The sequence below is a fragment of the Amaranthus tricolor genome, chromosome 7, assembly GCF_026212465.1.
Source record: "Amaranthus tricolor cultivar Red isolate AtriRed21 chromosome 7, ASM2621246v1, whole genome shotgun sequence".
NCBI classification, from domain to species: domain Eukaryota; kingdom Viridiplantae; phylum Streptophyta; class Magnoliopsida; order Caryophyllales; family Amaranthaceae; genus Amaranthus; species Amaranthus tricolor.
The window spans coordinates 20,291,741-20,308,705 of record NC_080053.1 but is presented as its reverse complement, the minus strand read 5'-3'; the positions used below and the strand labels follow the sequence as shown (position 1 = coordinate 20,308,705).

The window sequence follows — 16,965 nt, the reverse complement described above, 5'->3', positions numbered from 1 at the left end:
ATTGCAGGACAGAGGTACGTGGAATGCAGAGAAGCAGCTGACCACAGCTCAACAGATACACGCCCAAGTCCAGCAAAACATCATGCATGCCAATGAAAAATACAAACAGCATGCAGACAAAGGATTCAAGGAAAGAAGACGTTTCAAAGTTGGAGACCTTGTATGGGTGTACCTACGCAAATAAAGATTTCCCAAACAACGAAGCAACAAGCTGAAGCCAAGGGCAGATGGCCCATTCCAGATCACAGCCCAAGCAGGAGATAATGCCTACACTGTTGATTTGCCAGCCACCTATGGTGTGTCACCCACATTTAACATTGGTGATCTCGCACTTTACTATGAAGACTCTGAATTGAGGACAATTCCTTTTCAAGAAGGGGGGATTGAACCAAATCAAGACCCAAAAGGCAGCAACAAAAGCCAAGAACATCAAAGCAATGACATGAACAACACAAGTGTGCTTGAAGTCTCTAAATCAACTTCTATTTCAGAACCAACTTCAAGATTAAGCAAGAAGAACCTTCCATGCAATCAAGACACTCAAGGAAGGGATGAATTAATTAAGAGGAACCAGCTGCAACTAAACAAGACAATAAGGGAACATAGGCCTACAGAATTGGGCAGCACAGACCAACAGACTGCACTGACGTCAATAGCTGACCATGCCACCTTGGAAGGCTCACCCAGACACGACCTGAACCATTGGGATGACGTGGAGGGTAAATTTGGAATCTCCACACACGGGCCTAGCTGCCACGGCCCAAGAGTCTTATTGGAAGTCATTGGAGGAGGCCTGAAATTGGAGACCAAGGTCACCCAGTTGACAGCCAGCACCACAGTAGCCTGATGAAGCCTGGGTGTTTGTTTCTGTTTTTTTTAGTTGCACATGTATAGGCACGTGAGTATTTGACCGTTAGAACAGTTAGCCCTCATGTAGTTAGCCTATCCTTGATGCTTAAACATTATAAATAGTGATTATGATCCCATGTAAAGACAAGTTTGTTGTTAATGAAAATTTTTCAGAAAAAAATTCAACGTTCGAATTTTTTTGTCAATTGCTTGCAATTGGGTTCCTAAGAGTCAGTTTACCCTTCGTGATTGTGCAACCCCTTGATCAGTCTTCAAGATTGCACTTCATACTATCCAAGAACATTGATAGTTCCCTTGATTAATCAAAGGAACTCTTCATTGTTGCGTTGAAAAGGGGCTTGGCAGTCCAACCCTTGTCAAAGCATTGCCCAGCAGTCTTGGAATATCCCCTGGTTTGAGTCACTTGCGATTTTGCGTATAAAGTCCATCATTTCACACGCATAATCACATCATAATGGAAAATGTAGCAATTAATGAGGTAAATTATTAGTTATTGTATATGATTACCAACCACCAACTAAGAACGGCGGGGAGTTTCAATCAATTAGTTCGATAATTCGTTATTGTTAAGTCTCAAGCACATTATGTTACCAATAGTCTTCAGTGTCAAACGAAAATAATAAGCAATAATGATAAAAAATCATAACCCTTTATTATTTGTTCTTCATGTATCTTCCAATTATATATTTTAATTGCATAATGTTGTGTATTATTGCAGCTAGTGTACCATTACTATTGTCACTTGTAGGGATGATCATTAGTCGGATTTACACTCGGATTCGAACCCTTAGGGTTTGAAAATTTTAGACCCCGATCCAGGCTTGTTGGATCTGATGGGTTTAGGGTTCATACTTATATAAGTCTAGTTAAAATCCAAATAATTATAGAAATAGGTTTAGATCAAACTTAAAAATAATTTTGAATCAAATAATAGGTTGGGTCTAAAGCGGGTGTGACGGTTCTAGCAGATCTGAGTCTTAAATGAGTTTAGAGATAAGGTCTGGATTTGAAGATTCTAAACCTATACCAAGACAAATTTTATTTTTTTGGGCCTAGAACCCGATTCTGACTCTAAAAAAATAAGACCTTGACTCTTGTCATGGTATCATTTATCTAACTTATTTATTTGTTTAAATTATTAATGTCATTTTACCTTAATGACCTTTGACTTTCCGGATTGACCTTGACTTTCGGTCAATGGGCCTTTGTCTGAGTTCCCTCCTTCCTTGAGAGGCCCAAAGGCTAATTACCTCCAAATACCCTAACCTCCCTCCAGCAAAATAACTTCCTGTTTGACCCAACTTCCCACTCTTCCTCATTGCTTGGTGATCCTTCTCCCAAGGCTGGTAACTGCCCGCTGCTCCCATGATCTTCAACCTCTCCTTTTTATAGTAACTCCCTTCCCCACCATTATAAATATGGACAACCATCAGAGAGGAAAGGATCATCTGAAAATAATCTTAAGTAACCTTACTTATTCTATACTTCATTAGCCTACCAAAATTCCAGTAACATCATCCACAACATCTTCTTGCATTCAGTTTATAATCACTTACTTCATATTCTCATATCCATGTTCTAATGTGAGCGTTGGAGGGGTTTTCCTAGAGATCACCCCCGGACAAGGCTAACGTATTGTTTTGCAAGAATTCAAGTCGCTTCCTTCCAACGAATCGCCACCCCTGATAACACTTCTACTAACGGTATTTCAAGTGTTTTCCACTTCCTCGTTTCATTACCGAAACAACTCTGAAAAAAGAGACGAAGCTAGAGCAGATCCAATAGGGTCTTAAATCTATGACCATCCCTAGTCACTTATCACGTTCATATTCCATAATTACTTTTCTTATTTACTTGTTTAAAACTATGAAAATGATTTCTTTAGAATTTCATTATTTTTGTGTGAAAGATCAACATTTTTAAATTCCAAATTTCATTATAGTAGCAATTATCAAATGTAAACCATTATAAAGATATATTTGTAAGAAACTAAATTCATGGGAATTGAGTGAATTGCGGCATGGCCAATATATACTTTCTAAGCAACATAATTTTGTGGACGACAATTCTATTCAGTGTTCAGACTAAACCATGCTGTAACATTTTTGAGTGACTTGAACGCCTACTAATAGTTAGAGCATGTTTTACTTTCCTTATATAACATTTTGGACTTGATTCTCTAATATTAAAATTCTCTTTCCAGTTTCCATTCTTTTTAATTTACATTAAATTTTTATTTTAGATTATCTCACTTATTTTATAAATAAATAATTAATTGAAGTACCCAAACCCATAAGGTTTTGTGCCTATTGACTGAGGTAAATATGTTAGTAATTTAGTATGGAAATGTATATGAGAATAAGGTTTTGTATTGAAGTACGCAAACCCATAAAGAAAAATGTATGTTAAATATAAATATCTTTAACAAATACTTATTTGAGATGGTCTTTTTGTAAAGATGACTCTTAAAAGCTCAGTCTAAATTTAATTTATGTTAATTTAAAAAAAATTGACGCGCGTGTGTGAAGTGAAATGTGAAATGTGAAATGTCACATAATATATTTTTGGGTTATAACAACATTTATTTGGGGTTACTCCCTCGTTCTCTAATGTTCTTCCTATTTGGAATATTTTCCCTTAAAGAGAGAGAAATTTGATTAATGTTTTTGATACATATTTAAAAGATAAAATATATCCATGCGAGATCTCGTTAGATTCGTCTTAATGAATACTTTTTTATTATGTATTTTTTATAACTTTTTATTATGTGTATTTAGAGATATTAAGGTTAAAAATTTGCTTTGAAAACTATGCAAAATTTAAACCGGAAGAACAAAAAGAAACGGAGGGAGTATAATATAATATATATGGTGTTATACCAACTTATATTTGGGGTTTTAACATAATTTATTTGGGTTATGACATAATATATTTAAAGTTATAACAATATATATATATATATACACACACATACACACACACATATATATATATATATATATATATATATATATATATATATATATATATATATATATATATATATATATATATATATATATATATATATATATATATATGATTATAACAACATATATTTGTGATTATAACATTATATAGTGGCCAGATAATAGTTTTTGTTTGGAATTATAACATTATATATATTTGGGTATATATTGGTTTGTGTTTGGGGTTATAGTGTTATGTATTTGAGAGTTTTAATTTTGACCTTTTAATTTTTCTTTGTGGTGACCTAAACCTTTTAATTTTTTCCACGTGGTAGACAAAAGGGAAGTTTTTTTTGTTAATTGTACGCCATTTTTACCCAACGTAATATCTTTTTTCAAAAAACAAACGTCGTCATCACCCTAGTTGACCACATATTTCAAAATTTGATCGAAATAATACTTAATTGAACCAAAAAATTAATATTTTTATCTACTACATAAAAAAGTTGAAAATTCGAGGTCACCACGTAGATATAGGGATGAGCATGGGTCTTCGACCCGAACTGACCCTAATTTTAAGGGTCTTGGTCCACCTATTTTTGGACCCTATGGATCCGGGTCGGATCTGGGTCCATGACCTTAGGATCTGGGTCCGGGTCTACACGTTTGAGACTCAGATCTGACCCATGAACCCATTTACATACTTTTAAATAAAATTATATATTACCTATCATGTGTATTTAATTGTTTGATTTGAAATTTTGTTAAATTTTTGAACATTACGTGATTTTGAAATTTGTCGGTTCATGTAATTTAAAATGTGATCGTTGTATCTATACTTTAAAAATTAAAGACATGATAAATATTTCGTTATAAGAACTTGAATGTTGGAAACTTTATATATTTCGCTCAATTAGTGTAAATTATTAGAAGATCCTCGTGAGTCGAAAATGTTCAAATAATTTCATGCAAATGGTTGAAAATTGTACTTAATAATATATATTTTTTTAAATATTCAAAAAAAAAGAAAAATTGTTCGGAACGACCCAGATCCAGATCCTACGGATCCGGATCCGAGTCTGATTCCAATAAAAAATTAAGGTCTAAATATGAATCTTATTGGACCCGATTCAAATCCGACCCATACCATCCCCACATAGATATAAAAAAACATCTATAAAAAAGCAAAAAAAATATATAACCACCGATTAAACCAATTCAAAACATTAGTGAGTAGTGACCCTTTTGACGATCGATATTCGCCAGTCCCAAATACTCAACAATCAACATACCAAGTGATACGAAAGTGAAAAAATTAAGGAGAGATCAAATTTAGTTATTTCAATTCAGCATAATCATAATCACAATCATAAGCAACCCTAAAAATTACGGAGAAAATTTTTGAGAATCAACAATTGATGTGCGCAGAAATTGAATTTGCAACTTGCAGCTTGCAACAACCTCAAGCAATCCTCCTTGAATATTCATTCTTTTTTGGGTTAATCTTTTGTTATTCTGTTCAGCTTAATTTCTCCATCTGAATTCTCCTTATCCAAACCAAAACTCCCAGCTCTAAGGTAAGAATTTCCTTTTTTTTTTTTTGCTTAAATAGCTTAATGGGTTTTTGTAGATTCCTTTATTACATTCTGTATTCATTGATCTGATTAAAATTGGGGTTTTTTTTGTTTGAACAATTTGGTAGTTATTTGTAGTATCTGATTTGATTGAATAAGAAAATGATTGTAATTTTTGAAGGGTTTTAGTGTATGATTTTGTAATATTCTCTGTTGGTTAAGATGGTGAGAAATTTGTGTGAAATGTGGAGTAAATAATTGGGCTTTGATCCATGTTATGAAACCATGTTGATTGGCTTTGGGTTTATAAACCCTATGTGTTTAGGCATGAATTTTAATCATCCATTTCAATATAGCAAGAGGGATTTAGGTTTGGAAGAGCTGTTCTTTGCCTTTGGCTTGGTTCACCCAACATAAGGCATTGGTTCTTGCGTTTGATTTTTAGAAATATGATTGGATTTTAATGGGATTTTCAATGAATTCATTTTCTTTTTCTTTCTTGTTCACCCTTTTTGTAGATTATTTGATTTTTCTTCTTTTTGAGGAGAGATGACTTATGAAGTACTTCTAGAAACTTATTTTATGTTTCATTATAAGATTTTATAAAAGTTTGACGATCACAACTTGAATTTGTCTCTCCTACTTCTGTTGTATCCATGAAAAATTACCTCTCTATCTTCCATTAATAGAAACTACACTAGAACTCTCAATGTGCCTTTAGTAGAAACTATACTAGACAATCTTTTGTAATACTTATTGGATTCTTTGGTTAGGCACCAACACAGATATAGTGTACCATGAACCACCTCCTCTCAAATAAATAAATTCAAATCTCCAATGAACCATGCTAGTTATCCTTGCATTTGGATTTGTGTAATCTTTGCCTTCCTATTTATGACCTATTCTATTTTTGGTTTATGTGATAAATGTTTGCTAGAAATTTGTATATTATTAGTGGCACGAGTTGGTCTCCTTCATTGACTTAATTTAAACTAGGTTCGATCCAGAATTAACTGAATTCGTGTTTATGTGAGTCATTTGAAAGGATAAATTGACATTGGGTTTTTTCTAATTGGCGCGTTTTGATATTGCTTAATGTTTAATTGTTTTTCTGGAATTTGCTTAATGTGTAATGTTGTTATTAGCACAGCCTATATGGGATTTCATGCTTTCAATGTGTGTTATGCTCACTCAATTGAGATCAATGTACTTCCTCAGGAACTGGTCTAGTTATGTATAAAAACCAATTGCAAGAGTTAGCTCAACGAAGTTGCTTCAATCTGCCATCTTATGCCTGTATCCGGGAAGGACCAGATCATGCCCCACGTTTCAAGGCTACTGTTAACTTTAATGGAGAGACGTTTGAGAGCCCAAGCTATTTCCCTACTCTAAGACAGGCTGAGCATGCAGCTGCAGAAGTTGCTTTGAATACGCTGGCGGAGAGGGTTCCTTCAAAAACACTTGTTGCTGAAGTTTTGGTGAATATTCTAAATTAATTTTGCTGATTGAGTTCGAACATAAATTTCTTCCTATATATAAACCCTGTTATCTAGACTCCTTTATTGCTTCTTTTTGTTTACTCCATATATTTTCTGTTACTATGTTTCTTTTTTCTCTTGTGATGAAGTGTAGATCATACTTCCTCCTCTTTTTTGAGTTGCACCCAAGTAAATTTGCACATAGATTAAGGTTGTGATATGTTATACAAAAATATCTATATTGTCCTTGCTTATATCAAAATAGATGAATCAAAGTTTACATGTGAAAAGTATAATTACTTTTGTTTGATAGTAAAGAAAATATCGGTGTTGTTCTTTTTTAAGGATTATATGGTGGGCCACACAAATAAAGTGGAGTAGGTAATTAATTATTTTTTTTACTATAAAGGGTATTGGTGCAAGTAATAGAAAACTGTCAAATAAGAAAAATGGCGCGATAAAAAAAGCGGAATATGTATAGCTAGCTTATGCTAGATTATATACTTTGGTAGATTGCACTTGGATTATATTCCCTAGCTATGTTGGTAACTACTAGCTAGAGAGCAATGATACATGCATTTATTCTCATTTTCACTAACAAGAATAATATATTTTTTAGGGAAATTCTACATATAACATTTTATTCACATGGTAAATTTGAACTATAGCACAACTTAAACCATTATTTGAATACTAAAAACATAATATCACCGAACTACCCTTTGGAGATTCATGTTACGCGTTGATGCGGTAACTGGGACGATGTGTTTGTCATACTGCCAACTATTGGCCAAAACTATGGAGTATTTCTTGAAACAGTCTAAAGAGCGGTTTTTACACCTTTACAACTTGGGTTGTACCGGTCAGGTAAATTTGAGAACCTTTATGACACAGCCAATACCAACGATGTGGGCTTGTTTGACACCGTAGTCAGCATTTAATGTCATAGTTCAGGGTTATAATGTTAATAGAAATACTTTGTTTACTATGTAGCAAAGTCAAGGTTACCAATTACCATTTTAAGTTTTTCTAGATTTTATAAACAGATTATGTTTAATGTCTATAACAGGAAACAAAGGTAGATCGGAAAAGTACCTAAGAAAGCGACTCTTTTGCTTTCCGTAGCTAGAGTACTTGAAAAACTTAGAAGGGTTCCTAATCACTTGAATCATGCCTTTTGATTTTTTTCAGTTCTTGGGTTGAGTCTTTTACAAACAGGAAATTTCATAGGATAGTAATTGATAAATATGTTGACTGACATAGTGGAGCACAATGAGCAGCTTTTTTGTAGTTAGTATGACACTATACCGAGAGAATTTATTTGGGCAATCACTTAAGTACTAAACTAATCCATTGGTTCATGTAGATGAATTCAATCTTCTATGAGCGGGAAATACTGGGTATGATGATGACAATGACTTTGGAATTATTTTGCTAATTTATTCTTTACCTCTTGTGGGCTGTTTTTGCATCTGACTTTTATTACAAAAGTATGCACTTGATATAAATTATTATATTTTGATACCCTAAAATAGAAGATTTGAGGAGTCAATGGAAAATCATATTTTTGGACATCATGTCAATTACAATATGATATTTTGGCTGTCTTGTGTACTTGTTTCTATCTATTGGGAAACTCCTAGGGATCTTTCTATTTTCTATTTCTATCAATTTCCTATTGTCCCCTGAGGCTGTGATTTGGTCAGTCAATTTTGCGGTCTTCAAACTTGAGATGAGATTGAGCTAGTAAGGATTTTAGGAGTAAAGATCCTATATTCAAGCCACAGATTGAGCTGCTTTATTATGTGCTCTGTCCGTTCAAATTTGTTAACAAACTTTTAAGCTGTGCCTTTGTTTTCATTGTGATGCAGGATGAAACTGGAGTTTATAAGAACTTGCTTCAAGAGACAGCTCACAGAGCTGGTCTCAACCTCCCTTCTTACACCACTGTCCGTTCTGGCCCTGGACATACTCCTGTTTTCTCATGCACAGTTGACCTTGCAGGAATGACATTTACTGGAGAGTCAGCTAAAACAAAGAAACAAGCTCAAAAAAATGCAGCTATGGCTGCTTGGTCTGCCTTGAAACAAAGTGCGTATGAATTATCTCTTTCGAATTCCTACTTCTTTATGGCAAATGGATTGCTGATATTAGCTGATAGTTCACCTACTACTGGGTTTGAATGACTATTATTTTGAATTCTGCAACCAAAGCACTTATCTCCTCCACTGTTGGCACTTACTTTTCATTATATCATTAATTGTCCTTCGATTGGCACTTGGCAATGATTAGGCTTTATTCTCTTCAAGTGAAATTCGCTTAACTGAACTGGACTGAATTTTACTGAACTGCATTTGCATATACTATAAATATATGAGAAGTACTTATGAGTACTGAATTGAATGGAACTGAACTTGTTAGTGCGAACCTGTTTCTGATCTTATTAGTAATGAATTTAAGGAGTTCTAAGTTGAAATTCTAAGTTGAAAAAAAGAGGTATTACTTGCATTGCTACGGACATTATTTTACATAAAATTATTAAAGGGGTATATGTAATCAATAGAACTTGAGTATTATAATACAGGTCCTGGTATGCACTATTTATTGCCACCAATTAAGTCATAAGTCTCATAACTACTAAGTTCCTTCCCATCGTAATGAGATTGTAATCACGGTGTGAACATCGAGCTCATGTCCTAATGTTGTTCTCATTAGTCTTAATCAGCGTAACATAATTCGCCAGTTAATTCGCTTTTTGAATTCGCGATTTGCTCACAATGACCCTAAAGTAGCTCAAAAACCGACCATAATTTGTTGTTTTTTATTTGGGATTCACAAGGAGACTAGTGATCATGTGACAGTTCTCCATATAAGTAAATGGAGGGGCTCATTAAGGTTTTCAGGATTCAATGAGGAATAGGTCTTCCCATTTCTCCTCTCTGTCTCGATCTTCCTTGATCCATAAGTGACCATAACTCCTCTGCCACAGTGCCACACCATCTTTACTACAGCAAACACCTCTACCGCTTATCACCAAGACAACCAACAAAATCTTAACACCTCCATCTCATGAACCGACATTATCTCACCCCTTTACAACACCATCAATTAATCTAGAATCACATACCTGATGGCATGCCATCATTTGAGAGAAAAAGATAGACATTTTTTAGGTAAAATGGAAACAAACTTCTAACGGTCAATATCAGCAATTGAAACTCAAGATCTGGAAATTGAATGATCGAATACGTGCATGAAACTATTTCAGTTGTTAGGAAGGTGTTATGACAAAGATTTATGGTGTAGTGGGATGTAATAATGGACAGCGGTACCTCTCTTGATAACAGTGGTGATGGTTTGAGGATATCATAGTTATGAGAGAGTTGAAAAAGCCGAAGATATGATGGCAATGAAGACAACAAGGTTCAGCGGTAGAAACCGGCCAAACTCGATAAGAAGTACTATCGGAGCTTTTAGTTTCTTTCCTCTTTCTAACCTAGCATATGATATTATTGAGGGAATTTGTTTATTTTCCTTTCTTCTCCCTTGGTCCCTTCCTTTCCAATACTCTTGTGCTCTTGGGTGTATCCTCCCTTAGAATTGGCTCGTTCATGATTTATCTTAAACGCTCATGTTTCTCTCTTGAATTTTCATCAATAATTTTTGTTATCTATGATATTCTTATGTGATATGAGAACAAGAAGCCAAAAGGGTGATAGGAAAATTGAGTAAATATATACTAGTGTTGTTTGGTCCAATGTATAAGAATTCACTCGCGTACTGTTTGGTTTTAGCAAATGGGTCCCAAAACTACCTAGCTAAACAGGATAAACTTCTTAATTTAGCGAATGTTATATGTTATATGTTAGTTTTATTTAATAAATTGTAGTTTGTAATTATTTTTCCATGTAAACATATGATAGCCCATCCTTAGTCTTACATTACAACTTCAGGTGCAGTTACAAATTTATATGTATTCCTTCTCGACCTTTGAATTACCGTTTTTATTGCAGATGCAGTGTCTCAGTGTAGCTCATCTTCTTCTGCTACTAGCTCCGTAAGTCATGAAGAGCAGGAACAAGTAGTTGTTGCTCGGTTTCTTGCCAGCCTAAACCCTGCAGGGTCAAGTAATTCCTCACAAAGTAATCAGCAAAAGGGTCCTGAGAGGTCATCTGCGCCTACAACCGGCAGAATTTTCCTTCGGTCGACTCCAACCTCATTTGGCACCCGACGTCTGGACTGGCAATCTTATAATATCCCACCTGAAATTTTAAGTGTTATGTGGTATCAAGAACAGCTTGCACAACGACAGCGCACGGTCATGGCACTTCCTGTTCCTATCCCACCGGTTCTTCCATCCACTCAAGTTCTTCCATGGATGCCTTCTATGTTGCAGCCGAGCCATTATCCGTACTGCGTGACCGGGGAACAACCCGTTTCTCTTACTCCTGGGATTACTATGCGTACAGGTAATTCGCCTTACTACTTCTCAAATCAGGTAATGCCTGATCCTATGACGGCTGGGTCTATGGTGACTATTCAAGAAATGCAAGAGGAAATACTCAAAGATCCTTCGTTTCATTCTCCGGCAGTACCTCCAAATGCTCCGGTTCTCGCCTGTACTAGTTCCGACCCTATATTGAATGAGAGGCTTAAAAAAGAAGCCGAACAGCAGAGTATACCCCGGACAGCTCCGCTCGAAGCCCGAGATAATATCTCAACTGTGTTTGATTCTGCAAGGCCAGCTAACATTAGGTTGAACCATGGCAACACAAGACCGGACTTTCCAACAGCCTTACGAGGTGTTCCGGCGGGACCCACCCAAAGGAATTTCGTAACCCCGGTCACTAATCCAAGAATGCAAAGTGGTGTGGGTTCATTTCCGGCAAGGCCTAGGTTCGGAAGAATGCAAGATGTGGGTTTCCGTTCAGGATTTACTGCACCTGCAGTACAAATCAGGACTGTTGTGCCCGTGTGTTCTGCTGCCCCGCCTAGAAAAATGCCAAGTGCCGCCCAGACGGGAGAATCGAGTGATCACACGAGGAATCAAAGTACCGATGATGTTTCAATTGTTGGTTCGAATTTGGGTAATCTTCAACTATAATGAGAATGATATAGTATAGAAGAATCAGTATAGATATGCATCTAGAATTGGTACAGTTTGCAGTTCCAAAATTGTAGTTATGATGATGATTTTGATCAGCAAGCAATTTCAAATAAAGAAAACAAATCTGATCTCCCTGTTTTTTGTATCTGAAAATTACTGTCGTTTCACTGTTGCTTGGTAGTATTCTAACATCCAAGTCAATAATAGTGAAGTATTATCGACAGGGTCGTCTTAAACATTTTGAGGCCTGTGTTCTAATTTTAGAATTAGACCCTTATTATTGAAGTCATAACTTAATCCAAAACTTACTTCAAAATATTTACAAAAAAACACCAAAAACATTTTACCATTAATAGTATAGATGGGAATTATATTATACTAATATATAAACTCGTGCAATGCACGAAGTTTATTAGTATGAAAATACCTATAAAAATTTAAAGAAAGATGCAATTGCATATTATAGTGAACATGATTTGAATGCCCCATAACCACAATCGCATTTTATCCAGTAAAAATGTTTTCATTTGGCAAAGCTCTATAAAATCGTCATTTGCAATTTTTCCGCTATTTTATAGTATTGTATGATTTGATCTGATAAAATCTTTTTGAAAACTTATCTTTAATACTTAAAATCATAATTAATATAAAAAATATCTTGAATATCAGACAATCACATTTGAACATGTAAAAATGCTCCATTTGGCAATACTCTATAAATTTGTCATTTGAATTTTTTTTTTCAGTTTTTCATAGTAATGTAGGATATATTGATATGATTATATGATTGTATGATTTGATCTAATTAATTTTTTTGAAACTTACCCTTAAATACTTAAATCATAATTAATATAATAAAATCTTTTAAATATATCACACAATCACATTTTAACTTAACAAAATCTTATATTTGGCAAAATACTATAAAATCACCCTGTGAAAATTCAATTCTTTTATAGTATTGTATAGCAATGAGTAATCAATAGCATAACTTCCATAATCGGAAAGACTAATCCAAAATTTGGTAATTCATTATAAAAACTCACCCTCTATATTTTCCTCTACAAATTGGCTTTACGTTAAAAAAATTAAAAAATTTGAGATTACTCAAATTTGTTTATTCATTTATTTATTCTTGCTCTTTGACATATATATATATATATATATATATATATATATATATATATATATATATATATATATATATATATATATATATATATATATATATATATATATATATATATATATATTTAGTTTTATAAACTTTAATCATTAATATCTTGAATTCTATTACGAAGATAATGCTAAAAAAGTGTTAATGATCATTTTTAAAATTTAGGAATGGAAAGTCTACACGGTGGCAACAAGGTTTTGGTGAAACATCATTTTGGCAATTCTTTTTATTTTTTTCCAAGTCATAACAAAAAGGTTTCAAATTTATAAAAAGGTAGCAAATTCCGTTAAAAACAACGTATTCTTTAGCTTTGTATTTTTGATAAGTTTTTCCTTTATAAACTTTTATGATTAAAAAGAGAACCAAACCCTTGCGCCAAGCCACCCCCCACCCTCCCTTCCCCACGCTGGCCTCCTTCCCCCACCGTGCCCAAACCCCAGCCAAATCGAAGGTCTTGGCGACCAGAATCTTGGTGATCTCGTTGATGAATCAATGGCGTTTTACCCATCATCTTCAATGTTTGTTCATGTCGTGTATTAGCATTATCGATTAGTAAGCTACTTCCTCCGTTCCACTATACTTACTAAATTTGACTTTTTACGCTATCTAATGCATTATTTTGATCATTTATATATTGAATTATACACGTCTAAAAATTATAAAAAGTTAATATTATGAAAGTATGCGATTAGATGTTTCAAATAAGATCCAACTTAACTATATTTATGCTTACATATTAGTTGCAATATATAAAATAAGCTTAAACGATCAATAGTGTTAATATTAGTAATGTAGCGAGTATTTCAGAACGGAGAAAGTAAGTAGTAGGGTAAGGAGATGTATTTTAAGCATTATAATTGAAAAATCATTTTGCTTTTGAATTTTCAAATCTAATCATGCACTAATCGTTAATAACCCATATGAGCAAGGCTTTTAGAAAACTAAGTATTATCTAAAACAGTTAGAAAACTAAGTATTATTTGTCACATAATTACTCTAACAATTCTATTTTTATCAATTCATATTTCACATAATAACTTTTAATATTCCTTTTAATTTGCATTAATTTTTATTTTAAATTGTCTCATTTATTTTACATTATTTCATTATTTGGAATTAGACCTTCTTCTAATCACAGCTATACATTTAAATACTTTTTAATTTCATCCATATTATTCTCTTCGTCTAATATCACATTCATTACACCACACGATAAAAATATTAGAATCCTCTTTGTTATAGTATATAACATATCGCTGAATATTCCATTTTAAATGAGGGGTGGTTGAGATTCGAACCCGTGACCTCTCACGGTTGCTTCTGATACCATGTCAAGGAACCAATTCAACCAAAAGCTTAAGCTGATGGTTGAGGCCCCAGGATATGTTATATACTCTAACACTCTTACTCCCTTAAAAACACTGCATTTCTCTTTAAAGCAATCTCATAGAAATTAAGAAAATAATTGATTTAGAAGGCATGTAAAATGTCGGAATATTTAAAATAAGATTCTAACATTATGCAATTATTTATTTGTTGAGAGTAATGATTAAGTGATTTAGAAATTTAAAATTGTAATTATGGGAGACAAACAAGAATGAAATACAGAAGGAATTAAGTAAATTTTTAGGGAAAAATTAGAAATATGTAATGTCTTTTTAGGAAATGCATTAGGTAAATAAGGTTATTTTGTCCCCAAAACATATCTCTAAATAATAAAATTTATTATGGAATACATTTTGTGAAATTTTCTTTAGAAAAAATTAGGAAGATCAAATAAGAACAAAGTGAGTACTCTTGTCGTCCCATTGAATTTGCAGCATTTGTCATTTTAGTTCGTTCCACTTAATTTGTATCATTTCTATTTTCGGAAAATGGCCACCATTTCCTTTTAATCTAATACATATATTTTAACTATCTTTTAATTTCATCCACACAATTTATTCTCTCTCTTTATTTATTACCATTATCTATCTTTTTCTTAATAAACATTACTTTTTTCTTTAATTCAAACTATAATTTTATTATTGTGGACCTTGGACAACATTTTTATTGTGAAATTAAACAATGTATTTCTTTAGCAATTAGTCCCCAGAGAGATCATCTCGTATATAGACGACTCTCCAAGCCAAGCCGACTAACATTTTTACAATTAAAAAAGAAGAAGAAAAACATAAAAACAAACGTGCGTGTTATACCTGTTTTAATATATCTGAAATTGGTATTTTAACCTACTGAAGTTGGTACTTTAATCTATTCGAGTTGGTATTTTAACCTATTAAAGTTGGTATTTGGATTTAGTGTTTTAACCTGTTAAATTGTTGTTTTAACCAGTTAAGTTTTTCATCTATTAGAGTGGTATTTTAACTTATTGAAGTTGGTGTTTTAACCTGTTGTAGTTGGTTAAAACAAAAACTATAAAATACCAACTTCAACAGGTTAACATATCAATTATAACAAATTAAGGCACTAACTTTAATTGGTTTAAATACCAACTTTAATAGGCTAAAACATCAACTTATATAAGTCAAAATAACAACTTAAGCAATATAAATGACCAAATTTAACAGTTAAATACAAACTTTAATAGGTAAAAAAAATCAACGTTAATATATTTACAACTTAACAGATTAGAACACCAAACCAAATAGGTTAAAATACTAACTTTAAAATACCAATTTTAATATGTTAAAATACCAACTTTAGTAGATTAACAACTTTACAGGTTAAAACACAAACTCTAAACAAATTAACGTACCAACTTTAATAAGTAAAAACGCCAACTTGAATATGTTTAAATAGCCAATTTTAATATGTTAATTTTCTTAGTTGAAGTAGTGACATTTAAATTAAATGTCATTAAATATATCTCACTAGAAGCAAATTATATTATGGTGAGAATATTATAAATCATATTTCATCAAATATAAATATTTCATAAACTTAAACCCTTGTTATATTCTAATAGATTGTGAGACTTGAATCCTTATAATAAAGAAAAAATCTTCAACAACTGCTTAATCCATAATTTTCGTGTGCAAAGATTATCATATATTATTTAAAATACTTCATCATCATTCATCACGTTTCTGCATTTTCCTTGCATACAATAAATATTAATTGGGATGAGGCTGAAAAATGGTCTATGAGCATTGACCACCCCACAATGCAGCAGCCACACCCCAATGAGCTTGCTTTGCTTGATCAGTTAGCTAAGCAGGAAGCAGGAAGCATTCTTTAAAATATAAGCCTAAATTGATTGAAGACTTTTGATCATAATGCCAGATTTAGACATAGAGGCTCAATTTTCCTATTATCAGTATGGTTTAATTTAATTTTAAATTTTCATATAATATCACAATAATTAACATATAAGGTCAGTGATATTCCAGAGAAAAGTTTTGCAAAAGAAATAATTATTTGACACTATGTAAGAACAAATGTAAAATTGGCCAAATTATGGCTTATATATCATATTTTAATGGTTTATGATTGGGCTCATGAGGATAAGATGGGCTGACCATCTTAAATGGACTAGACCATACTTTAGTATTTGGTTGGAGAGTTGATATAACTATGAAAATTTAAAAATAATAAGGCAAAAAATAAAAAAAATAACTAAATAATTTAACTTTCAAACTTATTTCAAAAATAAGCGTGAAAATTTCATATCTGAGGTTTGGAATTGTTCGCAGTTAGTAACTGCGAACAGGTCAAAAAAGACAACAATAGTTGTTCTCACTTAGTAACTGGGAACAACTTTGACTTTTTTTTTGACTGAACAGCTATCTGTGTATTTGTGCAGCTATCT

General features: G+C 32.8%; 1 protein-coding gene across 1 annotated transcript; it reads left to right on the top strand.

The window, feature by feature from the left end:
- Positions 1–5,028: 5,028 nt before the first annotated feature.
- Positions 5,029–12,277, top strand: LOC130818973 (double-stranded RNA-binding protein 2-like). Its single transcript, XM_057685265.1, has 4 exons — positions 5,029–5,395; positions 6,611–6,870; positions 8,742–8,961; positions 10,884–12,277. Exons 2-4 carry the CDS (start codon positions 6,625–6,627, stop codon positions 11,972–11,974), a joined length of 1,557 nt encoding a protein of 518 aa, XP_057541248.1. The 5' UTR covers positions 5,029–5,395; positions 6,611–6,624; the 3' UTR covers positions 11,975–12,277.
- The last annotated feature ends 4,688 nt before the right edge of the window (positions 12,278–16,965 follow it).